General features: G+C 43.0%; 5 protein-coding genes across 5 annotated transcripts in view; all 5 read right to left on the bottom strand.

Annotated features, from left to right (window-relative positions):
• LOC114200660 (protocadherin gamma-C3) overlaps positions 1 to 26,096 on the bottom strand; it is a 155,738-nt gene that overhangs the window by 127,030 nt on the left and 2,612 nt on the right. The window lies entirely within an intron of this gene.
• On the bottom strand, positions 7 to 6,439 carry LOC148164335 (protocadherin gamma-A7-like). The gene is made up of 2 exons (XM_088023550.1): positions 3,771 to 6,439; positions 7 to 141 (listed from the first exon to the last, which is right to left on the bottom strand). Exons 1-2 carry the CDS (start codon positions 6,189 to 6,191, stop codon positions 7 to 9), a joined length of 2,556 nt encoding a protein of 851 aa, XP_087879676.1. The 5' UTR covers positions 6,192 to 6,439.
• On the bottom strand, positions 11,576 to 14,721 carry LOC148164334 (protocadherin gamma-A6-like). The gene has a single exon (XM_088023282.1). It carries the CDS (start codon positions 14,344 to 14,346, stop codon positions 11,854 to 11,856), a length of 2,493 nt encoding a protein of 830 aa, XP_087879408.1. The 5' UTR covers positions 14,347 to 14,721; the 3' UTR covers positions 11,576 to 11,853.
• Positions 15,957 to 18,527, bottom strand: LOC148164333 (protocadherin gamma-B3-like). The gene has a single exon (XM_088023628.1). It carries the CDS (start codon positions 18,417 to 18,419, stop codon positions 15,957 to 15,959), a length of 2,463 nt encoding a protein of 820 aa, XP_087879754.1. The 5' UTR covers positions 18,420 to 18,527.
• On the bottom strand, positions 21,797 to 24,281 carry LOC148164332 (protocadherin gamma-A5-like). Its single transcript, XM_088023627.1, has one exon. It carries the CDS (start codon positions 24,250 to 24,252, stop codon positions 21,823 to 21,825), a length of 2,430 nt encoding a protein of 809 aa, XP_087879753.1. The 5' UTR covers positions 24,253 to 24,281; the 3' UTR covers positions 21,797 to 21,822.

Below are 26,096 nucleotides of genomic sequence, written 5' to 3'. Positions count from 1 at the left end.
GCTGGGCTAGCGAGTCTGATAGGGAAAGCGCGCGGCGGCTGCGCGAGGAGATCGCCAGTGCCCAAGCTCTCCATTTTGGCCAACAGCGGCGCCCACAGTTCTCACTGGGGAACTGCAGCTCTGCTGCTTCAGTTTAACCAGCTACAATAATAACAATCCTGTGCCTAACTGAACAAATTATTTTTATATGTGTATATATTTAATGATGATTGATTCGTATTATTAGCTACACAAATATCCCAAATTTCCAGGTTTTCAGGGTAGTCAATATGTTGACATAATTATTCCTCCATCTTCAAATCCACACTGTAATAGATGACTATAACACAGACTTCGCCTAACCGATCTCAGAGTACAGTAATTTTGAATACTTATTAATTAGCAGTATACGAATAACGTTTGTTGTCCTTCTTTCCTTGTTCCTGTTTTTCATGATTTCTTTCTTTTTTTGGGTACCTCTATGCTGGTTCATTTCAATTTTTTAGAAAGCATCAGTAATGTTGAAATTGTCTTTAAAAGGGCACAACTTATACTTATTTCTAAACCCTTCTTTCTTTCAAAATGGTTTCTTTTTTTAAAGATTTTATTTATTTGACAGAGAGACACAGCGAGAGAGGGAACACAAGCAGAGGGAGTGGGAGAGGGAGAAGCAGGCTTCCTGCTGAACAAGGAGCCTGAAGTGGGGCTGGATCCCAGGACCCTGGGATCATGACCTGAGCTGAAGAAAGATGCCTAACGACTGAGCCACCCAGGCGCCCCTCAAAATAGTTTCAATAATTTCTTTACAGTAATATTATCTGATGTACACTTGTATCAGTTAAGGAAATGATAGCTGGAAGAACGTTAGCCTATTCCCTCTCCTTTGCATTGTGCAATTATTTTCTGGTTATAAAATATAACATCAACCTTCAAAGTTACCAGAGTGATATATTTTGCCTTCGAACACAAAGTAGCTAACTCTGGTCTACTATAGTGAGGTACTGGTTCTCACTTGTGTGCTTAAATAGAACACCTCATGATGACCTCAGTGGATGAAATAGTCCTTAGAATATTCATTTGAAATAGCATACTGAGTTTAGTGGTGGCTTCTTTCCTTTGTTTAAAAATATTTTTAAGTGGGGGGTGGGAGGGATGGGGTGGCTGGGTGATAGACATTGGGGAGGGTATGTGCTATGGTGAGCGCTGTGAATTGTGCAAGACTGTTGAATCACAGATCTGTACTTCTGAAACAAATAATGCAACATATGTTAAGAAAAAAGAAAAAGAAGATAGCAGGAGGGGAAGAATGAAGAGGAGTAAGTCGGAGGGGGAGACAACCATGAGAGACGATGGACTCTGAAAAACAAACTGAGGGTTCTAGAGGGGAGGAGGGTGGGGGGATGGGTTGGCCTGGTGATGGGTATTAAAGAGAGCACGTTCTGCGTGGAGCACTGGGTGTTATGCACAAACAATGAATCATGGAACACTACATCAAAAACTAATGATGTAATGTATGGTGATTAACATAACAATTAAAAAATTAAAAAATAAAAAAATAAAAATATTTTTAAGTATCTAATGAATCTGGTTGGGGGATTTTCCTTTTTAAAATACCTGATAATCATATTTCTGCCTCACAAAGTGTCAGTAATATTGTCTTCTTCCCAAGTGATTATACATCTGAACACTGCAAAATATATGAAACATACTTCCACACTATTGCACATCCCCTCTTACGCAAAGTACCACCAAACACAATGCTATGTTAAAAAAAAAAGTCCTTTTATTTAATACTCGAAAGTTTAAACATAGCCAGGAAAGAGTTAGCCTATCCCCCTCCTTCCTATTGCACAATTATTTTCCTGGTTACAAACTATAACATCAATCTTCAAAGTTACAAGGGGAATAATATTTTGCATAGTTCCTAGTAAAGAAGTTGATCCAAGTAAACAATATTAGTAAAGAAGTTGATCCAAGTAAACAATATTACTTGTCATCAACCCCTTCTAGTTGCTAATCAACTGATATACTGGCCTTTATTGAAATCTTATGTAATGAATATAAAAGTAGTTAAACCCAGATTGGGTTATTTGTAACTAAATTTTTCAGAAGATCCAATAAATTGAACCAATTTCTGGTCTAGGACTTGAGTATATGGTTGTTTCATAAAGCAAGCATCCCCAATCTCCCACTAGGAGAGCCCACAAACACACTTCACATGGCTGTACCATGAAAATAGCACAATAGAATTTTGTTTTAAAACATCTAACTGCTTATTTCACAAGTGCCACTTGAAATGACATTTTATTTGATATCATATTTTATTGGCTTCAGACAATAACCTTTATTGTTGCATTAGATCCATCTCACTGATCTAGATCTTAGCAAAGCTTGATGCACACATTACATTCTTTTATTTAAGATTTTATTTATTTATTTGAGGGAGAGAGAGAGAAAAAGAGCATGGGGGGGTAGTGTGGGAGGAGAGGGGCAGAGGGAGAGGAAAAAGCAGATTCCCCGCTGAGCATGAAGACCACTCAGGGCTCCATCCCAGGCCCCTGAGATCATGACCTGAGCCGAAGGGACTGAGCCACACAGGCGCCCCATACATTTCATTCTTTAGGCATTAGTCTAACCTTCTAGTAGAAACTAACTCTAATGGACGATTATGTTTAAATATGTCAGGAAGTGAAATATCACCTCCCACCTGTCAGAATGGCTAAAATCAAAAACACAAGAAATCACAAGTGTTGGTGAGGATGTGGAGAAAAAGCAGCCCTCTTAGACACTGTTGGTGGGAATGCAAACTGGCGCAGCCACTCTGGAAAACAGTATAGAGGCTCCTCAAATAGTTAAAAATAGAATCATTGTATGGTCCAGTAATGGTGCTACTAGGTATTTACCAAGATACAAAAACACTAATTCAAAGGGATACATGCACCCCTATGTTTATAGCACCATTATTTAAACTAGCCAAATTATGGAAACAGCCTAAGTGTCCATTGATTGATGAATGGATAAATGTGTGTTTATATACAATGAAATATTATTCAGCCGTAAAAAGATGAATGAAATCTTGCCATTTGCAATGATATGGATGGAGCTAGAAATTATATTGCTAGGTGAAATAAATCAATCAGAGAAAGACAAATACCATATGACTTCACTCATATGTGAATTTAAGAAATGAACAAAGGAACAAGGAAAAAAAGAGAAACAAGCCAAGAAACCGACTCTTTTTTTTTTTTAAGTAGGCTCCATGACCACATGGAGCCCAACGCTGGGCAGGACTTGAAATAATGACCTTGAGATCACGAGCTGAGCTGAGATCAACAGTTGGATGCTTAACTGGCTGAGCCACCCAGGCACCCCCAAGAAACTGACTCTCAACTATTGAGAACAAACTGAGGGTTACCAGAGGGGAGGTGGATAACCTAGTGGGTAACCTCTTGATAACCTAGGGCAATGGGAAAGATGTAACAATTCATTCTCATTTATAAAACACATGAATTAAGAACACTGAGTAGAAAATAGATGGAAGGTATAAAAATGTAATTGTCCACTTATTCACAATCTTCTCCACAGGCTTTCACTATGGAAACGACACTAAAACCTATGCCAACAAGTGTTCTATATTAAAGTATCACCACAGAAATAAATTACTGAACGTGGTTTACCTCTTTAAAGGTTTTTCACCACATCTTCAAAAACACGTTTCACAAAACAATAAAGAAAATCACACAAAATATAATTCCTTAAGAGTATAAAGATAAAGGAATTAGAGAACGCACCTGAATATTTTCGTCTTCATCCTTACATTCACGAAAATCTATGGCGGTTAATAAGGGATCTTTTTTCTCACACGTCTCCAGACTGATGAGCGTGTCCGCGTAGTTGGGCTGGGGGAAGATCACGTGACTCTTCCGCGAGTCCGCGGTCAGGGAGACCTCGTGGGAATAGGTCTGCAGGAAAGCCCGCACCCCGTCCACGCCCACAAAGCGCGAGGCCGGCACGCCCACCAGCCCGCCTCCGGAGGCCTGGAGCAGACGCGACGCGTGCCAGCGCCTCAGCCTGAGCGCCAGCAGCACGATGACAAAGGCCAGGAAGACGCACGAGACTGCCGCCACCGCCACCACCAGATATAGCGTGAGGTCCGAATCGTCTGGGTCGGCGGGGGTCCTGATGCTGCCCAGATCGGCCAGGACGGCTGGGATGCTGTCGGCCACGGCCACGGTGAGCGTGACGGTGGCCGAGAGAGGGGGCTGGCCGTGGTCCTGCACCGCCACCACCAGGCTCTGCTTGAGCGCGTCTCTGTCCAGCAGGGCCCGCGCCGTGCGCACCTCGCCCGTGTGCAGCCCCACCGCGAAGAGCCCTGGCTCGCTCGCCTTGAGCAGGCGGTAGGACAGCCAGGCGTTCTGGCCCGAGTCTCTGTCCACCGCCACCACCTTGGTGACCAGGTAGCCGGGCTCTGCGGAGCGGGGTGCCAGCTCCACGCCGGTGGAACCATCGGTGGGGGGGGCGGGGTACAGGATCTCTGGTGTGTTGTCATTCTGGTCCAGAATGAATATGCTCAAGGACACATTGCTGCTAAGCGGTGGGTCCCCGCTGTCGTGCGCAGTCACTCTCAACTGCAGGTCACGGAACTGCTCATAGTCGAAGGAATGCAACGCATACAGGATGCCGGTGTCAGAGTTGATGGACACATAGGAGGATAAGGAAGCCCCCTGGAGAGTGTCTTCAGACAGGGAGTAAGTGACTCGAGCATTCTCACGGCTGTCCGGGTCATGTGCAGTCACAGAGAAGATGGAGGCACCTCTGGGGTTGTTTTCAGGGATGTAGACAGAATAGGAGGACTGGGGGAAGGCAGGCGGGTTGTCATTGGTATCTGCCACATTCATGGAGATATGAGTTTCTGAGGACAAGGGTGGGGTTCCACCATCTGTGGCTTTCAGTGTGATGTTATACACAGAGCATTTTTCCCGGTCTAGGTTTTTCGCTGTCATCAACTTATAATAATTGTCTATTGATCTTTCTAATTTAAAAGGAAGATTTTCTGAAATAGTGCAGGTCACCTCACCATTCTTGCCAGAATCTCGATCCTGAAGGTAGAAAAGAGCAACTACGGTTCCAGGAGGAGTGTCTTCAGGGATTGAGTTGCTTACAGATGTTACAGTCACTTCTGGGGCATTGTCATTCACATCTAAAACTGTGATAATTACTTTAGCCCTTGTCATACTACCAGGACCGTCCTGAGCCTGAACCTCCATTTCATAGTAGCTGGACTCTTCATAATCTAGGCCTTCTAAAGTTGATAATTCTCCTGTATGAGAGTTCAGTCGGAATATCTGTAGAATCTTCTGAGTTATTTTCCTGAAAGAATATGTCACTTCCCCATTGACTCCCTCATCCAAGTCAACAGCGTGTACCGTGAGCAATCTTGCGCCCACCGGCACGTTCTCAGGGACAGTTACTTGGTACTGAGGCAAAGAGAAGACTGGCGCGTGATCGTTCACATCCACCACTGTTACTTGGATGCGGGCGGTTTGGGATCTCGGTGGGTGGCCACCGTCAGAGGCTGTAAGGAGTAGGTGGTGAACCGCCTCTTCCTCCCGATCCAGCACCCTTTCCAGCACTAACTCCGGATATTTAGCTCCGTCATCTCCATTCTGCACAACCAGGGAGAAGTGATGATTGGGGCTGAGCTCGTAGCTCTGGAGGGAGTTAGTGCCCACATCTGGATCCCGAGCCTCATTTAACGGAAACCGCACCCCAGGAGCTGTGTTCTCCGTTATTTTTACAGTCATTTCTTCCGTCAAGAATCTAGGAGCGTTGTCATTAACATCTATTATTTCCACTTCTACAGGGTAAAGATTCATTTTATCCATCAGGATGTTAAAGTTCACCAGGCACCGCGCGCTCTGAGCGCAGAGCTCCTCTCGGTCTATCCTGTCTGCGGTGACCAAGCTGCCGCTTCGCGGATTCAGAGCGAAAAGCTGCGTCCTACCTCTGGAGACGATGCGGACTCCACGCTCCGCCAGTTCCCCAGGCTCCAGGCCGAGATCCTTAGCGATATTACCCACAAAAGACCCTTTGTCTGTCTCCTCGGGCACGGAGTAGAGAAGATGTCCTGCCCAAGCTTCCCTCTGGGTCCCCAGGAGGACGGAGAGCAGGATGAATCTTCTGTAGTCCCGACCCCTCTGCGGAGCCGCCATTGTTGTGCTGATCTTGTTTAGACACTGGGCTATCTCCTGTTGTGCTTCTGGATGCCAGTGTGTCAGTGTGGAATCTTTTGTATTCGTAAAAGAAGCCCAGAATCTAGTATAAGAGAACTGAGTTTGATGCAGCTTGGAAGAGAGTTTATCTCAATCTGGTATTTCTTTGTACGGTAAAAGCTCAGTGGTTCTGGCAGATCTTTTGCACCATTTTCCCCCGGTTGGTGAACAGCGGCGCTCAGAGTCCTTATTAAGTTACTGCACCATATTGAAGCAAAATAACTGATTTTTCAGAAAGTTGTTTTATCCTTCAAAATCCTTCCATTTATATTTCTCCAATTTATATATCTTTGATATTATTTAAAAATATATTTCAAGAAAATGAATTAATGCAACAGTGTTCATGATGGGTGCTTACTAATTCCAGATAACTTTTAAATTTTTTTCTGTTTTGCATTTCAAACTTTGAAATGATGTTGGGTACTGCTTCAGGCTTCATAGAACACAGTAAAATCAGTGTTTGTAGGTAAAAAAAGTGTGATTTATTTTGAAAAGGTATGTCAGAGTATAATAAATTAATTCAATAATATTGAACACCGACTATGTTCTAGATGCCACCATGTAAGACTCAGAAAGTCAAAATTTTCTTTAGAATACAGAGAGGTAATTTAATAAAGTTTTTGATTGGAGGGAAACTTAGAGATGATTTAGTCTAATACCTCCATTTTAATGATTTTAAAAATGAGAGGGAATTGCCTTGTCCTTGACTATATAATAGTAAAACCATTGTTGGAATACAAATATCCTCACTTTCAGTGTTCTAAGAAGAAAAAGGAAAATCATTTGCCTTGGCTGATGCTTAATTATGCTCAAAAAGTGCCATCAGAGAGGAGGTAAGAACCCAAGCAGCAACAATCAGCTATAGAAGCAACTCATTTTACACAGAAGGCAGGAGTTTGCAGATTCTACCACCGGTGTATTCATAAGAAAGTGGGTGTTGACTGCTTCTTTTCATTATGCAATTCAAATAATCATCCTACCCAATTCTAGAATAAGTGAAAAAAGTTGGGCCTCCAGATAGCCTTTGAGCATACACTGTCCTGAGAAGATCCTTAGAGGTACCAATTGTTCCAATGATGTTAATTAAATAAAACTGAATTGTTGATGGCTCTGAGGTTAGCCTTAGCTGATAGAAATAAAATTCTTTCCACATAGTTGCAGGAGAAAAGAGTTACCTGTCCTGAAATGAAGACCCTGGCAAGAAATAAACTTACCTTATGGGGTGCCTGGCTGACTCAGTCAGAAAGAGCACACAACTCTTGATTTCAGGGTTGTAAGTTCAGGCCCCATGATGGGTGTAGAGATTACTTACATAAAGAATAAACTTAAAAAAAAAAGAAATACCTTGCTTTGTAAATTATTTTAAGCCCTAGGGGAGTAGATAGCAGCACCAGGAGGAGAAATCAGAGGTAACATTGAAAAATCCTTCTTAGCTTAGTTGCTGGGGATTTCCTAAGTGATCTATTTCTGCTCTCTGATGGCACTGGTCCAAAATATAGGCAATACTTTGAATGAAATGCTGTTTCAATCTATCAATTTATAGCCATGTTTGCTTTCACCAAGTAGATAAAATAACTTCTTGTTCAAAGGAGCCAATATGAGTATTACAGATTAATTCCATAAGTAGAAGTTAAATACTATTTGTTTAGTAGTAATTTTTAACTTTCTGTTGATGAAAGCAGTCATTAAAGATCATGAGTACTTGCAGACATTTTCAAACAAAATTTTTGGTCTAGATATTATGCTTCCCAATGTTGTGATCTTTTTCTACCTAACACTTCAAAATTCATAGGGTCATCTCACATTTGTTTCTTATTCTTACTATTTAAAAAAGAGTCTCAACTTATTACTTCTGGATAACTTCTTTGGAGTTAATTAACTATGATCTAGATAAATAAAATTATGAACATACTCTGAACATAAAGTATACTTTAGGAAGTAACTGGCTGTATTATCTCTAGTAATCAAATTTTCTAAGTTATTCTACAACATAAATTTAAATACTAAAGATCTCTATTAGACCACTAAGATATGTTAAATATAACATAAGCCTACTACATAAAATTGAAATAAGTTTACAGTTTTAAAGGAAGTATATTATTATTGATTGAGTTATTGGGAAGAATCAGCCTTCATTTTTGTACTTGCATAAAAAAATTCTATGGAAAAAAATTCCGTGGAAAGTCTAATTGACTTCCCAGACATTAAGTTAGGCATCTTCTCTCCTTTCTTTTTCTTTTTAAAGATTTTATTTATTTATTTGACAGAGAGAGAGAGCACAAGCAGGGGGAGTGGCAGGCAGAGGCAGAGGGAGAAGCAGGCTCCCCTGCTGAGCAGGGAGCCTGATGAGGGGCTCCATCCCAGGACCCTGGGATCATGACCTGAGCTGAAGGCAGACACTTAACTGCTTAACCGACTGAGCCACCCAGGCGCCCCAATCTTCTCACCTTTCTTTATGGTATTTTTTCTTTTCTTTTTTTTTTTAAAGATTTTATTTATTTATTTGACAGAGAGAGAGAGCACAAGCAGGGGGAGCGGCAGGCAGAGGGAGAGGGAGAAGCAGGCTCTTGAGCAGGGAGCCTGATGCAGGGCTCAATCCCAGGACACTGGGATCATGACCTGAACCCAAGGCAGATGCTTAAATGACTGAGCCACACAGATGTCCCGATGGAACTTTTTTTCTAATGAGAAAACATTTGTTTGGAGTTCTGTTTGGGTTTTCATTCCCAGGCAAAGATGCTAGTATTTTCTACTTCTCACTGAAATTTTACTCCTTCCCTTTGACAACTGCAACCTCAATAGAAGTTTGATCAGATGGGTTGTTTTCACAGATGATAAACTAGCCCAATAATTTGGTAGGCTTTTTTCCTGATGCCTCAAAATTCAGTATATACTGAAAATCTCATACTGTTTATCTTATTAACAATGATCTATATGGTATGTAAGTCGGAGAGCCTCAGTCAGAATTTAGCAAATTCCATGACTGCTAGGATTTAACACTTGGTCAGTCCACATGAATGTATATTACTGAGAGTAGAATCTGATAGCTTTCCCAATAAAATACTTTATTTATTTAGATGAAATTGTCATAGGTAATTCAGATAAGAGAATAAAATAAACCGTCATATACTACCCCAGTTAGTGAGTGAGCAGATAAGAGAATAAAATAAACCAGCCTACTATCCATAAAACCCAGTTAGTGAGCTTTGCTTATAAATGGATATAGTTTATTTTGTTTATTTTTTTCAAGATGTGGTTTAAATCATCCAGAATTGGTGATATAAAAAAATAACATTTACACTCTCGGATCATATGAAACAAATTTTAATACTTGTATGAGACAATCTGACTTCCATGACCAATATCCACGATTAAAGTTCTTGAAAATTATTTACTATTAAGTTCCTTTGAAAAAGATTTATTTATTTGGGAGAGAGACAGCACAGCAGACAGGGACAAAGGAAGAGGGGGAGAGAGTCTTAGGCAGACTCTGCACTGAGTGTGGAGGTCCCCCTCAGGGATCGACCTCCAGACCCTGAGATCACTACCTGAGCCGAAACCAAGAGTCGGATGCTTAACTGACAGCACCTGAGTCACTAGACACCTTATTCACTATTAAATTTTGATTAAAACCATCAAAGGATTATATCACAAATGTCCAAACAAATCATATTTGAAACTGTGTGTGACTGGAATCTCTTGGTCATATACATTTGGAATCTTGAAATAAATAATGGTACAATAATCGCTGAGATATAAATATCACAATATTGATTTAGAGAAACATACATTACCTTTAATACCTAATTTAAAGGCATCAACTCAATATTAACTTAAAGAAGACTGATAATTCCAGGTTACATTTATTTTCAAGAGATCTTTTCAATTATTTATGTTAAATGTGCATAGCAAATTTAGAAGCAGAATTGGCCAATCTATTGCATTATCAGATCATAGAATCCTCCAGCTCAGGACTGGGAAAGACCTTGGCTATCATGTACTTCAACAACTCATCAAATACTATTATACTCTGTATTCTATTAACTTCAGGGCCATCAACTTACTTTTGGAAAGAGCTAATAATAGAACCTCCTACCATCTAGGCAATCCATTTTCCATTAGAACAACTTCAACAAATCAAAACTTTGTTTTTTTCTACTCACCAAGCCACAGTTTCATCCACACCTTTGAGCCATAACGAATTAGACTAATCATTCTTCTAATGACAACCCTCTCCTTTCCTTAAATATTTGAAGAGTTTCTACATGACAGAAGCCTTATTTTATCTGGGTTAAATATGCTAAATTATTTAAATTCTTATTTGAACACTGTTAAACTTTCATTCTCCCATTCACTATTCAGTCCTCTATTTTTTAGGGATATGGGCTTGTAAGTGGACACTAATAAGCATATTTTAAAAATTCACTTTCATTTTTAAATAGCACACAGATTGCAGAAGACATTGTAGTAGGCATACAGCATCAGGTGCTTATATTTGGTAACAATCAAAATTATAATACTGGTGATGTCAACAAATACTTGTTCATTATACTGCTTTATAGTTGAAAAAAATTAACAAACTATATTGTCTCAGAATTTGCGTGAGGTAGGTAAGACAAGTCTATTTAATTTACACGTTAATTTGGTGGCGCCTGGGTGGCTCAGTCATTAAGCGTCTGCCTTTGGCTCAGGTCATGGTTCCAGGGTCCTGGGATCGAGCCCCCCATCAGGCTCCCTGCTCCGTGGGAAGCCTGCTTATCCCTCTCCCACTCCCCCTGCTTGTGTTCCCTCTCTCACTGTGTCTCTCTCTGTCAAATAAATAAACAAAATCTTTTTAAAATATTTACATGTTAATTTAAAAACTATAGATATTGTGACTAGCCCGAGATGAATAACAGATAATTCCAGGAATATTTTTCAGGTTTTCTAACACCAACGATCAAGTCTTCTCTGCTACAGACATCAACTACTTTTATCTTTCATAAAAATAATTTTTGATTCCTAAGTAGTAAAGGGGGAAAATATCTCTCACAGATCTCCATTATTTTAGAAAACACTTGCTTTTAGTTAACATTGGGGAAAAACTGAGACCTTGATCTTCTTTAACAGAGGCTGCAGTTTTTTTTTTACATTAGAAAGAGAATCTTTTTTTAAAGAGTTTATTTATTTTAGAGAGAGAGAGAAGAGAGAGAGAGCACGTGGGTCGGTGGAGGGGCAGCGGGAGAGGGAGGGAGAGTCTTAAGCAGACTCCGGGTTGAGCCCAGAGTCTGGGGCTCAATCACTACCCTGATATGAGGGCCCTGAGATTATGACCTGAGCCTAAATCAAGAGTTTAACCGACTGGGCCACCCAGGTGCCCCATTAGGAAAAGAATCTTACAGATGTCACAATTCGTGGGGGGGGGGGAACCCCTAACAAAAGAGATGTAACCCAAGGCACAAAGACCTTGCCAGCAGGAGAAAAGTAAAGAAAATCTACAGCATATATTACTAAGATTTTCTTCGTGAAATTAGAGAGTACTAAGAGTACTAAGATTTAATAGAGCTCTACTGATATAAAAAAGAAATTTCTGAAAATTGAGTCAATGCAAAGACTAAGAAAACTAAGCAGTGATCAAAGAAAATTTTAAACTTTCCTGTTCAAATAAAACTAATAAAAGGATTAACCTCACCTGAACAAGGGAGTCTTCCTCTTTACAAAAACCTGAATCTTCCTGAATCAAAAGAGGCTCACTTTTCCCACAGCTCTCCTGGCTGATGAGCGTGTCCGCGTAGTTGGGCTGGGGGAAGATCACGTGACTCTTCCGAGAGTCCGCGGTCAGGGAGACCTCGTGGGAATAGGTCTGCAGGAAAGCCCGCACCCCGTCCACGCCCACAAAGCGCGAGGCCGGCACGCCCACCAGCCCCCCTCCGGAAGCCTGGAGCAGACGCGACGCGTGCCAGCGCCTCAGCCTGAGCGCCAGCAGCACGATGACAAAGGCCAGGAAGACGCACGAGACTGCCGCCACCGCCACCACCAGATATAGCGTGAGGTCCGAATCGTCTGGGTCGGCGGGGGTCCTGATGCTGCCCAGATCGGCCAGGACGGCTGGGATGCTGTCGGCCACGGCCACGGTGAGCGTGACGGTGGCCGAGAGAGGGGGCTGGCCGTGGTCCTGCACCGCCACCACCAGGCTCTGCTTGAGCGCGTCTCTGTCCAGCAGGGCCCGCGCCGTGCGCACCTCGCCCGTGTGCAGCCCCACCGCGAAGAGCCCTGGCTCGCTCGCCTTGAGCAGGCGGTAGGACAGCCAGGCGTTCTGGCCCGAGTCTCTGTCCACCGCCACCACCTTGGTGACCAGGTAGCCGGGCTCTGCGGAGCGGGGTGCCAGCTCCACGCCGGTGGAACCATCGGTGGGGGGGGCGGGGTACAGGATCTCTGGTGTGTTGTCATTCTGGTCCAGAATGAATATGCTCAAGGACACATTGCTGCTAAGCGGTGGGTCCCCGCTGTCGTGCGCAGTCACTCTCAACTGCAGGTCACGGAACTGCTCATAGTCGAAGGAATGCAACGCATACAGGATGCCGGTGTCAGAGTTGATGGACACATAGGAGGATAAGGAAGCCCCCTGGAGAGTGTCTTCAGACAGGGAGTAAGTGACTCGAGCATTCTCACGGCTGTCCGGGTCATGTGCAGTCACAGAGAAGATGGAGGCACCTCTGGGGTTGTTTTCAGGGATGTAGACAGAATAGGAGGACTGGGGGAAGGCAGGCGGGTTGTCGTTGATATCTTCCACATTTAGGTAGATAAGCGTTTCTGTAGACAAAGGTGGAATTCCTTTGTCTGTAGCTGTTACAGTGATGTTGTACAAGGATACCTGTTCTCGATCTAGTACTGTATTGGTCAGTAATTGATAATAATTGTCTACTGACTTTTCCAGTTCAAATGGCAGACTTCTTGAGATGGAACATGTTACCAGGCCATTCAGTCCAGAGTCTCGATCATATACTTGAAAAAGAGCAATTACTGTTCCTGGAGGTGTACTTTCAGCAACTGATCTACTTCCAGATGTAACTACCACTTCTGGTACATTATCATTTACATCCAAGATAGTTATTAAGACTTTTGCTCTGTCGAGTAGACCTGGACGATCCCTGGCTTCAACATCCAGCTCATAAAAGCTTGAGTCCTCATAGTCTAGATTTGCAGAAGTTGATATTTCTCCAGTGGAAACATTTAAGCAGAAAATCTTTGAGATCTTTTCTGTTACCCTCAGGAAGGAATACGTTATTTCTGCGTGGACTCCTTCATCCTGGTCAGTAGCATTTACCGACAATACTGGTGTACCTACTGGCAGATTTTCAGGAACATTCACACGGTAAACAGGCTGAGTAAACACTGGAGCATTGTCATTCGCATCTAGGACAATTACCAGAATTTGTGCAGTGCCTGAGCGGATGGGGTCACCGCCATCCATAGCAGTAAGGACCAGGTGGTAAATGGCCTCTCCCTCCCGATCCAGGGCTCGCTCCAGCACCAGCTCCGGGTATTTGCGCCTATTAGCTTCGCTGCGCACATCCACTGAGAAGTGACTATTCCCGCTGAGTTTGAAGCCCTGAAGAGAGTTCATTCCCACATCCAGGTCATAGACCTCCATTAGTGGAAAACGAGAGGATGGGACTGCATTTTCCAGAATTTTCACTTCCAATTCTTCCCTAAAGAATCGTGGTGTATTGTCATTAATGTCCACTATTTCCACTTCAACGGGATAAAGATTCAGTTTATCCTCAATAAGGATGTTAAAACTCACCAGACACGGTGCGGTCTGAGCGCAGAGCTCCTCCCGGTCTATCCTGTCTGCGGTAACCAAGCTGCCGCTTCGCGGGTTCAGAGCGAAAAGCTGCGTCCTACCTCTGGTGACGATGCGGACGCCACGCTCCGCCAGCTCCCGGGTTTCCAGCCCCAGATCGTTGGCGATGTTCCCCACGAAGGAACCTTTGTCTAGCTCCTCAGGAACGGAATAACGGATTGTCCTGGCCCCAGCCTCCCATAGAGTCCCTAGGAGAATGAAGAGCACCACTACCCCGCTGTGGCGCCCGCGCTTTTGCAGAGCGGCCATTACTGGCTCCTTACGGACTTCCTTGGGATTATGAGTATGGGGAACAGGTTCGCAATCACTTTTGTGCTTCTCAGAATTGGAAGCCAAGCTCCATAAACAAGTAGTTCAGATGAGAAGCATTTTAGATTAGAATTTCTGCGCAGCTGGAGAGCTATTATGTCTGATCTGCTTTTCGCTGGGGACGTAACTCCAGTTCTCATTTCTTTCCTTACCCAGGTTAGTGAACAGCGACACTTAGAGTCCTAACTTAATACTGCACTGTTTTTGTGAAACCATCATACAGAGAATCTTATTTCGGCTAAATCAGCTTAGGTGTCACTGGTAATATTTCTCTCCCCAAAAAAGAATAAAAGAGCATATTTTGAACAATTTTAGATGTTCCCTGGAATTTACCGCTCATTTTTGTGTTATAGGTCTTAAGGTCTTGGAGAACAGAAATAAAATTACACTTTTATGTAAATTTTGAATTTTCACATTCCACCATCATTTATATTTACCCCCATTTTCATTTTTTTATGATTTATTTAAATTCTAGTTAGTTAACATATAGTGTAATATTATTTTCAGGAGTAAAATTTAGTGATTCATCACTTACATATAACACCCAGGGCTCATCACAAGTGCCCTCCTTAATACCCATCACCCATTTAGTCCAGCCCCCTGCCCACCTCCCCTCCAGCAACCCTCAATTTGTTCTCTATAGTTAAAAGTCTCTCTTATTTGTCCCATTTCCAATAAGGACACCAACAACACATTTGGAACCAACCCACCTACTGCTGGTTGCAAGTATTGCCATTTTTGGATGTCATAATCTATTTTATTAACACGGAGAATAAATGACCTAACTTAGGCAATATCTCTGTGTAACTTTTAAAAAATGAAAAGGGGGGTGCTTGGCTGGCTCAGAGGAGACTGCAAATCTTAAGATTATTTTTTCTAAAGATATTATTTATTTACTTGAAAGAGAGCATGAGAGAGGAGAAGGGCAGAGGGAGAAACAGACTCCCCACTGAGCAGGGAGCCCAACGCAGAGCTCGATCCCAGCACCCAGAGATCATGACCTGTCCCAGGACCCAGAGATCATGAGCTGAGCCAAAGGCAGATGCTTAATCAACTTGAGCCACCCAGGCACCTCGGAGACTGCAACTTTTGACCTTGGGGTCGTGAGTTTGAGCCTCCTGTTGGGTGTAGAGATTACTTAAATGAATAAAAAAAGTTTAAAAAAACATGAAAAGGAAGTGAAAATATATTGGCTACAATGACAAAAATTTATATTCATATATTATATACAAAACATAGTTTAGGATTAACTGCATTGAGACTAGGTAAACCACTTAATTGCCTACATTCATGTTTAATTATATATGATAATGTTTCCCAATGAGAGTGTGATACTAATGTATCAAAAATGTTTCAGGATATATGCCTTTAGATTTAACAAAAATTTCAAGACCATCACAAGGCCACTTGCCATGAAAGACTGCAACAGATAAATGAACAAAAAATTCTAACAACCCCCCCAAGCGATGACCAGAAAAATCAACAAAACACGATAAAATCAGGTCATACTTAGTCTGTATATGTTTTACTTCTATAATAATTATTGACATCTAGTTACAATTATGGAAATAAAGGGTTTTGAAGTAACTCACCTGTTGCAAACTGACTGAATTAGAAATCATTTGGGGATCTTCATTACTGGTACTTTCAAACCAAGAGGCTTCATTACACAGAAGATCTTGTGGTGGAACATTTTCAGGCTTTATATTGAGAAATTTAAACTCAGTCTTTGAGGAATGTGAGGCAGCACATAGATTGTAAGAATAAGGCAAAGTCCCTTCGCTGTAGTTGGGGAGAACCCCAGATTCGGTCTTGGAGCAGACATTAGTCTGAAAGCAGCTCCAGGAGGCAGGGCTGGAGGAGCGTCGCAGGCTCAGGGCAACCGCCAAAATCACCGCGAGGAGGAAGAGCACCGAGATCAAGGCCAAAGCCACCACCAGGTAAAACTGCAGCTCAGCCTGGGGGTCAGAGGGCGCCGGGCGGTCGCTGACATCTGGCAGCACTTCTTGTAGGCTGTCGGCGAAAACCAGGAGCAGCGTGGCTGTGGCCGAGAGGGGCGGCTGTCCCCCATCCCGCACAGCGACCAGCAGGCGCTGGCGGGCCGCGTCCCTGTCGCCCAAAGCGCGCGCCGTGCGCACCTCGCCCGTGCGCAGCCCCAGGCTGAAGAGTCCCGGCTCGCTGGCCTGCAGCACGTGGTACGACAGCCAGGCATTGTGTCCCGAGTCGGCGTCCACCGCCACCACCTTGGTGACCAGGTAGCCGGGCTGCGCGGCGCGCGGCACCGTGTCGAAGAGCGCCGAGCCGTCGGGCCCCAGCGCCGGGTACAGCACCCGGGGCGCGTTGTCGTTGCGGTCGCCCACCAACACGCGCAGGCTCACGTTGGCGCTGAGCGCGGGCGAGCCCTGGTCGCGGGCCTGCAGGGTCAGCTCGAAGGCGCGCAGCTGCTCGTGGTCGAAGGCGCGCTGCGCGAACACCACCCCGCTCTGCGCGCTCACGGACACGTAGGACGCCAGCGCGCGTGGCTCCAGGTCGCTGTTCACGATGGAGTAGGAGACGCGGCCGTTGGGTCCCAGATCCGGGTCCGAGGCGCTGACTTGGGCAATAGAGGCGCCTGGAGGATTGTTCTCAGCCACGTGGATCAAATAGAAAGCCTGTTCAAAAACTGGCGCGTTGTCGTTGACATCGATGATGTTCAAGGTGACACTTCTGTTGGAGGAGAGAGGCGGCTTTCCCCTATCTGTGACTGTGATGGTGATGTTGTATTCTGGAGTCTGTTCTCGATCTAGGGCTCCATCTGTGATCAACTTGTATGTATTTTTTGTATCTTGAACTATTTTAAACGGGAACTTTCCTTTTAGCTGGCAGAAAACTTCCCCATTAAATCCAGAATCTAAGTCATGTGTTTTGATCAGGGCAACAACAGTCCCCAGCTCAGCATCTTCTTGAATATGTTTAGATTCAGAATCCAGGGTTACCTCAGGGGCATTGTCATTTTCATCCAATATATCTATTTGTATTTTACAGTGCACAGTGTGTCGTCCACCATCCTTTGCTTCCACCCCAATTGTGTAGCTCTCTCTCTCTTCAAAGTCCAGTTCTCCACCAGTGGTGAGTTCCCCTGTTTTACTGTCCAGCTTGAACAGCTGTCTCACTACATTGCCAATGTTGATGAAAGCATATGTGATCTCAGCATTGACCCCCTCGTCCAAGTCAGTGGCCATCACACTTAGTACAGAGGAGCCCACGGGCAGGTTCTCTCGAACACTGGCCCTGTACACATCCTGGGTGAACACTGGTGGGTTATCATTTGCATCTGCCACAACCACCCTTATCTGCGTAGTGCAGCTTCTAGATGGGTCCCCCCCATCCACAGCGGTGAGGACCAGGTGGTGGTAAGACTGCTCTTCCCTGTCCAGGGGAGTCTTCACTACCAGTTCTGGGTACCTACTGCCATCTGGGTTCTCCTTCTGAATCAAAGAGAAGTGCGGGTTTGGGTTGAGGTAGTACTGCTGCAGGGAATTGACACCTACATCTGAATCTTGTGCGGATTCCAGGGAAAAAGTGGCTCCAGTTAGGGCCAGTTCACTGATTTCCAGTTCAGTGATATTTCGGCTAAAGGTCGGTGGGTTGTCATTGACATCCTGAATTACCACACTTATATGAAAGAAGTTCAAAGGCTTTTCGGCGACCATTTCCAATTCTAGGACACACGTTGACTTCTTACCACAAACCTGCTCTCGGTCTATACGGTCGCTCACAAGTAAGTCCCCGTTCTCAGTACTCACTGTAAAGAATTTCTTCTGTGCACTAATCCGCAGGTTTCGGGTAGGCAAATCTCGCACGCCAAGCCCCAGATCCTTGGCGAGGTTCCCCACCAGTGAGCCCATGGCCAGCTCCTCAGGAATAGTGTAGCGGATCTGCTCCGAGAGCACCGGGCTGAACAAAGACAGCAAAAAGAGAAAGGGCATTCGTCTCCGCCCAGCCGGGCCCTTCTGTCCCAAGCGGTCTCCCATTCCGCTTTCTGCGACTTTGTCTTTCTGATTCCAAAGAGCTACGATCGCTAAATAATCCCAAGAATTCTCTGAGCAGGAGCAACTCCTTGATTTGTCTTGGCAGGCGGATTCTCTGACAGATATCTCGGCGGCAGAAAGAACCGGAGAGAGAGTGCCCAGTTACCGCGGTTCCGCGGTGGGGGGCGATTCCTTTGCGTCGGCAGAAGCTGATACTACGCTCAGTACTAGCCAACAGCGGCACCCCGCGTCTCGGCTGCAAAACTGCAGTAGTGGTTACTAAATGAGCTCCAAATAAGGAGTGGGTTAAAAGAAAATTCTACTGTGTCCTGACAACAGATACTTATTCTTCCGATTTTACAAGGATTTTAACATTTTAAATATTCACTGTATCGTCGATCTGGCGGTCATTTTATTTGAACTTGAACTTTATACATCTATATCAAGTGATTTTTACTCTTCAAAGAGCAGAGGTAACTTGCTTGAAGATGTTGGCATCGTAGTGGTTTTCGTTTCCATTTTCATAAAATGGTCATAATATTTTCTTCCCTGTGTTCCTTAGTAAAACTGAAGACCAAATGAAATGATATGTAGAAAATGACACAAATGAAAGTGGTGGTGGTGATGGCAGAAAGTGTAATATGAAAATTCTTGAACTATCAGCTTGGTATATATGGTTATTCCACTGTTTATTTTCTTCTAACTTATAAACATTACAAATCTCGTAGCTTTTAGTTTTATCCTGTGTTTCACTTCCTTCTATATTATCATTATCACTTTACCCCCAAAATAGATAAGTAAGCAAAGAGATTGGTTGTCCTTATAAAAAAAGTACAGTAAGAAGCAAGAAACTCTTTTCCTTAGTTTCCAAGTGTCTACTTTTAAATGACCATGATTTAAAAACTATTCCACTGATCTTATTTTTTCCACACTACATTGCCACTGTCTTTAACTGTACTGTTTCTTCTCAAGCCACTTAGCAATGGTGAGTTATTTGAATTTTGGGGATGAAGTATGAGTCCTTATAATTATATATTCTAAAGAAAGTAATCTATGTTGTCCCCAGGTTACTAACAGATCATCACACCTTTGACATTCTTCCCATGTCAATTTTCATGTTTCTGATAGGTGTCTTACAGGCTTTTAAAAAAGATTTTATTTATTTGTGAGAGAGAGACACAGAGTGCACAAACAGGAGGGCAGTAGGCAGAGGGAGAAGCATGCAGGACCTGGGATCATGACCAGAGCTGAAGGCAGATGCTTAACCAACTGAGCCACCCAGGTGTCCCAGTGACTTAAAGTTTTAATTCCATTTCCAAACTAGAAATCTTCATAAAGAAACTTTTTTTAACCTATACAATACATTGTGATTCTAAAAATTAGCAGGTGTGTAGCAATGTTGAACCCATAGTGTAATAGTATTAGACATCTTAAACTACTCATTGTATTTAGGATTCTAGAAAGAAACTCACTGACATCTTTACTTCATACAAACATAAAAAACATAGACTTAAGACTTCTCTCCAACACATGACTGAACAAGTGCTTTTCCAACATGGTGTGAACACTTAAATTAGTACAGGAGAGTTATCTTTTCAGAGCACATATGAAACTAAAGATTCAAATATTTAAATGATTATACAGTATATATAGTATATACACTCAGAATGTCATATCAAGCATTTTATTACATAAAGTCTATTGAAGTTTATAGAGGTTTAAGAGGTATTTTCCATTGCATGAAAAAATTAACTTGGGAAATATATCCAAAATGTATAACCTTTTCTTTAAAATGTAATGAAAAAATGATATTTGTTATAAAATATAATGGAAAAGTGAGTTTTCAAGTAGGAGGGAATGTTATCAGTCTCCATCATACAGATTCTCATTACTCTTTGGATGCATTCACTATTCAGTGAATCTGCACAATTTAAAATGTAATCAGAATTATCTGTATATAAATATACTTGGATCCCCTTCAATATACAAATATTGGATCCCCTTGAAGTAATTATTTAAAAAACAAAAACCAAGTGCTCATAGGTTCCCACATGTAACAATAAACCATTTTTTTGGTCAGGTAATGTAGCCTACCATCCCATCATAGTATTTTATTGCTATTTCTCCCAGTTAGTCATACTTTGCAGCCGATGAAGTTGTTGAAAGTACAATATTTGAAAGATTGAAAATCTTAAGGAGAAGCATCTGAAATCATCTTTAGTAAATCAGATGCGAAAAACAAAGAGGGCAGTTCTTCCATTACACAACACACACTCAAGAATTTGAGACCCATAGACCTGCATTTCATTATGAAAAATTATTAATTTAAGAAGAGCATATCCCTGAGAAATGAATTTTAAAATTTCAAACAATTTTTATGTTGATTTTCCAAGTACAAATCTTAGACTGTAGTAATAAAGCAGAATTGTACCAACACATGCATAGGTGCAAACATTCAAATAGATACTGATTCTGAAAAGTGAAGAAGTTATCTGCAACCAGAAGTGCCAGGTGTAGGGCATATTTGTATTTAATGAATGTAGCAGAATCTAATTTTTTGGAGATTTTAAACTGCATCAGAATAAAGTACAGTTTTTTAAGATTTATTTATTTATTTTTAGAGAGAACGAGCTTGTGGGGGTGGGGATGTGAGGGGCAGAGGGACAGGGACAGAAATCTCAAGCAGACTCCCCACTGAGCCAGGAGACCCATGCGGGACTCCATCCCACGACCTCAAGGACCATGACCTGAGCCCAAATCAAGAGTCCCACACTTAACTGACTGAGCCACCTGGGTGCCCCAAATAAAGAACACTGATTTCTTATCTCCACATATATGCATGTCTAGTAATTACATAGGTTAGCCCAAAGTTCCCAGACTTGAGAATGTCACAGACTATAAATTTAATCTGTTTTTCTGATTTTTATCATGTAGAAGTTTTCTATATTCTTCCACTGATTCATTAAAATACTGTAAATTATTTCCTTATGCAAACAGCAGGTATACTAAAATATCAGTGCTGCATACCATCCTTTCCAAAACATATTCACCATTGGTGTTTACACAAATATCCAAAATAGAACATTATATCTCAAACAACTTGGACTAATCAAACAACTCTTCCATCAACATAGTAACAGTTCTAGTATAAGATAGTCTTTGGGTAAAGTGATTATGTTTAACTACTTTCTTTTAAGCCTATGGATATCAGCTAGATTGTCTAAAAATTTCACGTATTGAAAAAAGAAGACATTAGACACAAAATATAACTTGAGAACAAATGGAGACAGCATCATCCAATTAAATCAAGTTAATCTCTAAATGAAACATACAATGATTCAGTATTTACATGATTAATCAATTTTGAATGTGGTAGAGAAATGATTAAGGAAACAAATGAAAAAAGCTACAAGCAACCATACTGAAAAAGAAATCTCACCTGAACAACTCCTAGTTCTTCATTTATATTTATCTTCTCATATATCAGAAGAGGCTCGCTTTTCCCACAGCTCTCCTGGCTGATGAGCGTGTCCGCGTAGTTGGGCTGGGGGAAGATCACGTGACTCTTCCGCGAGTCCGCGGTCAGGGAGACCTCGTGGGAATAGGTCTGCAGGAAAGCCCGCACCCCGTCCACGCCCACCAGCCCGCCTCCGGAAGCCTGGAGCAGACGCGACGCATGCCAGCGCCTCAGCCTGAGCGCCAGCAGCACGATGACAAAGGCCAGGAAGACGCACGAGACTGCCGCCACCGCCACCACCAGATACAGCGTGAGGCCTGAGGCATCAGGGTCCGCTGGGGGCTCGAGACTGCCCAGGTCCGCCAGGACATCTGGGATGCTGTCGGCCACGGCCACGGTGAGCGTGACGGTGGCCGAGAGAGGGGGCTGGCCGTGGTCCTGCACCGCCACCACCAGGCTCTGCTTGAGCGCGTCTCTGTCCAGCAGGGCCCGCGCCGTGCGCACCTCGCCCGTGTGCAGCCCCACCGCGAAGAGCCCTGGCTCGCTCGCCTTGAGCAGGCGGTAGGACAGCCAGGCGTTCTGGCCCGAGTCTCTGTCCACCGCCACCACCTTAGTGACCAGGTAGCCGGGCTCTGCGGAGCGGGGCGCCAGCTCCACACCTGTGGAGCCATCCGTGGGAATGCTGGGGTAAAGGATTTCGGGGGCATTGTCATTCTGATCCAGCACGAACAGGCTCAGTGACACGTTGCTTCTAAGTGGAGGGTCTCCACTGTCACTGGCCATTACCCACAGCTGCAGGTCTTTAACCTGCTCATAGTCAAAAGAGCCCAGAGCATACAGGATGCCTGTGTTGGAATTAATGGAGACATAGGAGGATAGAGGCATTCCCTGCAATGTGTCCTCAGCCAGAGAGTAAGTGACCTTGGCATTGTTGCCACTATCGGGGTCATGCGCAGTCACAGATAAGATTGAAATGCCTCTGGGATTGTTTTCCAGGATGTAGGTGGAATATGAGGTGTGAGGGAAGATGGGAGGGTTGTCATTGATGTCTGCCACAGTTAGGGAGATGTGGCTTTCTGTAGACAAGGGTGGGTTTCCACGATCAATGACAGTGACTGTGATGTTATAATCTGAGATCTCTTCTCTGTCCAGGCCTTTCGTTGTCAATAAGTGATAGTAATTATCAACTGACTTTTCCAATTTAAAAGGCAAGTTCTTGGGTATAGAACATAGAATCTCGCCATTCTCTCCAGAATCACCATCATGTACACTAAACAGTGCAATTATGGTTCCAGGAGGACAGTCTTCAGAGATGGAACTAGCAAGAGAGGTGAGGATCACTTCTGGGGCATTGTCATTCACGTCCTGTACTGTGATCAGCACCTTAGCGCTGGCCAGAAGAGCACCTCCATCCTGAGCTACCACTTCCATGAGGTAGAACCTGGATTCTTCATAATCCAGTGATTGCAGAGTTGATATTTCACCCAGGTTCGAATCAAGTTTGAAAGTTTCTGAAATTTTGTCTTCTTCATTGCGAAAAGAGTAAGTTAATTCCCCATTTATTCCCTCATCTGGATCCGTAGCGGTCAGCGTAAGCAGCCGAGTCCCTACCGGTATGTTCTCTGGGACACTCACTCTGTACTCGGATCGAGTGAACAAGGGCGCGTTATCGTTGGCATCAAGGACCATCACACGTATGTGCATAGTACTAGAGAGTACGGGGTCTCCGCCATCTAAAGCTGTGAGGAAGAGGTCGTGGACAGCTACTTTCTCGCGGTCCAAGGGCCGTTCCAGTACCAGCTCCGGATATTTTTGTCCATCAGCTCCGCTTTTCTCCTCCAGAGAGAAATGCATATTGCGACTGAGCTGATAACTCTGGAGGGAGTTCACACTCACATCCGCATCCCGAGCGAAGGGAAGCACTAATCGCGTTCCAGTAGCTGCATTTTCATTAACTTTTACTTTTACTTCCTCATCCCGGAAACGCGGAAAGTTATCATTAATATCTATTATTTCTATTTCTACTCCATACATTTTCATGTTATTCTCAACCAAGATGTTAAAACTCACCAGACATGGCGCGCTCTGAGCGCAGAGCTCCTCTCGGTTTATCCTGCCCGCGGTGACCAAGCTGCCGCTTTGCGGGTTCAGAGCAAAAAGCTGCGTCCTACCTCTGGAGACGATGCGGACTCCGCGCTCCGCCAGCTCTCGGGGCTCCAGCCCCAGGTCCTTGGCGATATTTCCCACGAAGGAGCCTTTTTCCAGCTCCTCCAGCACCGAGTAGCGGATCTGCCCGGCTCCGGCTCCCCATAGTGTTTCCAGGAGCAGGAAGAGCAAGAGCGGCTCTATGCAGCGCCAACCTCTCAGCTGATCCGCCATTGCTTTCTCTCCGACCAGTTTTCTTAGTCCTAATTCCAGCCTGCTGTTTCCTTATTTCTTTCAAGCCATTACTTGACAGAAATGCAAGCCTATTTCCTAAACTTCTCTGGTCTTTTTTGTTTGGTGCGGAAGGGGCAGAGAGTCAGGTCGTAACCACAAGCCGCTTTTCCACTTTGGTGAACAGCGACGCTCAGAGTCCTAAGCAGTTACTACACCAATTATGTTTTACTTCATAAACGTTTAATTATATTTTATTTATAATAATTTTGCTGTATCTTTAACCTATTATCAAGTGACATTATTTATATTTAATTTTTTAAATATTTTATTTATTTATTTGACACCGAGAGAGGGAACACAAGCAGGGGGAGTGGGAGAGGGAGAAGCACGCTTCCTGCTAGGCAGGGAGCCCAACGCCGGACTCGATCCCAGAACCCTGGGATCATGACCTGAGCTGAAGGCAGACACCCAAAGACTGAGCCACCCAGGCACCCCTATATTTAATTCTGAAATAGCAAGTCTTCAACAAACCTTGAGATCAACATAATTATTAGATTTTTATTTCTTTAGAAAAGTTTTAGTTAAGTGCCACTGAGCCTATGTCCTTTATTTACCTCTTACCTACATCGAGTCCATTAAATTAGGATATTGGAATTCTTAATTTTGTAGGTTTTAAAATTTCATCTTTTTATTAGGATATATTTATGAAAATGTGCCCATTGTGCATAAGAATGTCAAGAAAACAAACCTAGCTCCTATTGCACTTTTGCAAAAACACCTACTGACTCAAGCAAATTGTATTAGGTGTAATAAAAGAAAAAATAAAAGGGCCATTTTGTTTCTTGTGAGGTCTTTGAGAAAGTTCCCAGCTTTTCACACCAAGAATTTGGCAGCTACACTATATCAGACTAAGACTTTGAGTTGGATAACTATACATTATCTATATTTTCCTATTACCATGACTAAACTGGAGTTAGGCATTTTACAGTGACAGACTTTTGGAGAAATCAGTATAGTGACTGAAGGAAAGGGCTTTAGTTCATCACCTATGCAGAAAAACATGTCCAGATACTTAGTGAGCAGGCATTGAGTGGCTTTCCTATATTGAGAGAGAGACTTAATGTTATCACCTCTATATGGTAGCAGGGAAAAAAAGTCTCATGATTGGGAAAAGAGGACATTACAGAGAGTCCATTAAGTGAGCAAAGCAATTTTTACCTAATGACACCTTCATAGGAAAAGAAAGAAAATGAAGACATTTTATATCTATAATTAGAAAATTCAAAAAAGTTTTAAGTAAACAATGCGAGTATAGTTTGCAAAATTTTTTCAATGAACAATTTTTCACAAAATCAATCTGTTACTATAAATGATAAAGATTTCTCATTTCTCGCCCATTCTTTAAAATCAGATCTGAGATATCAAGACACTTGGCTTGAAAAGACACTTAGAATGCTGGTCTACAATTCAGTCCTACCCATGCCCTGCTGTTGGGAGCCATGACACTGGGTAGATTTTTTTTTCCTTTTTTTGTTCCCAGTTTTCCCAAACTAGCAACTACTCTGAAGTGCTATGATTCTAAGAGGAAGGAAAACTAAAATTTGAGTAATAAAGACCCTGAAGGTGAAAGGAATAGCTTAAGGTCCCAATAGTAATGAAATTTCAGAGGAAAGGAATATAAAGACGAGGAAGAAAGATAAGTATTTCATGTAGTACAGGCTTGAAAGTATGGACAGATAAATCTCATATATCAGAAAACATATGTCAAAGATTCGGTTAGATAAGATTAAGATAATTAAGGCAGAAAACTGCTTAAATTGAACCCACAAGACAAAATATGAAGT

The sequence above is a fragment of the Eumetopias jubatus genome, unplaced genomic scaffold, assembly GCF_037043125.1.
Source record: "Eumetopias jubatus isolate StellerSeaLion01/CBP00866 unplaced genomic scaffold, mEumJub1_p1.0 scaffold_5, whole genome shotgun sequence".
NCBI lineage: Eukaryota > Metazoa > Chordata > Mammalia > Carnivora > Otariidae > Eumetopias > Eumetopias jubatus.
Note: the sequence above shows the minus strand (reverse complement) of the source record. Positions and strands in the feature narration are given on the sequence as shown.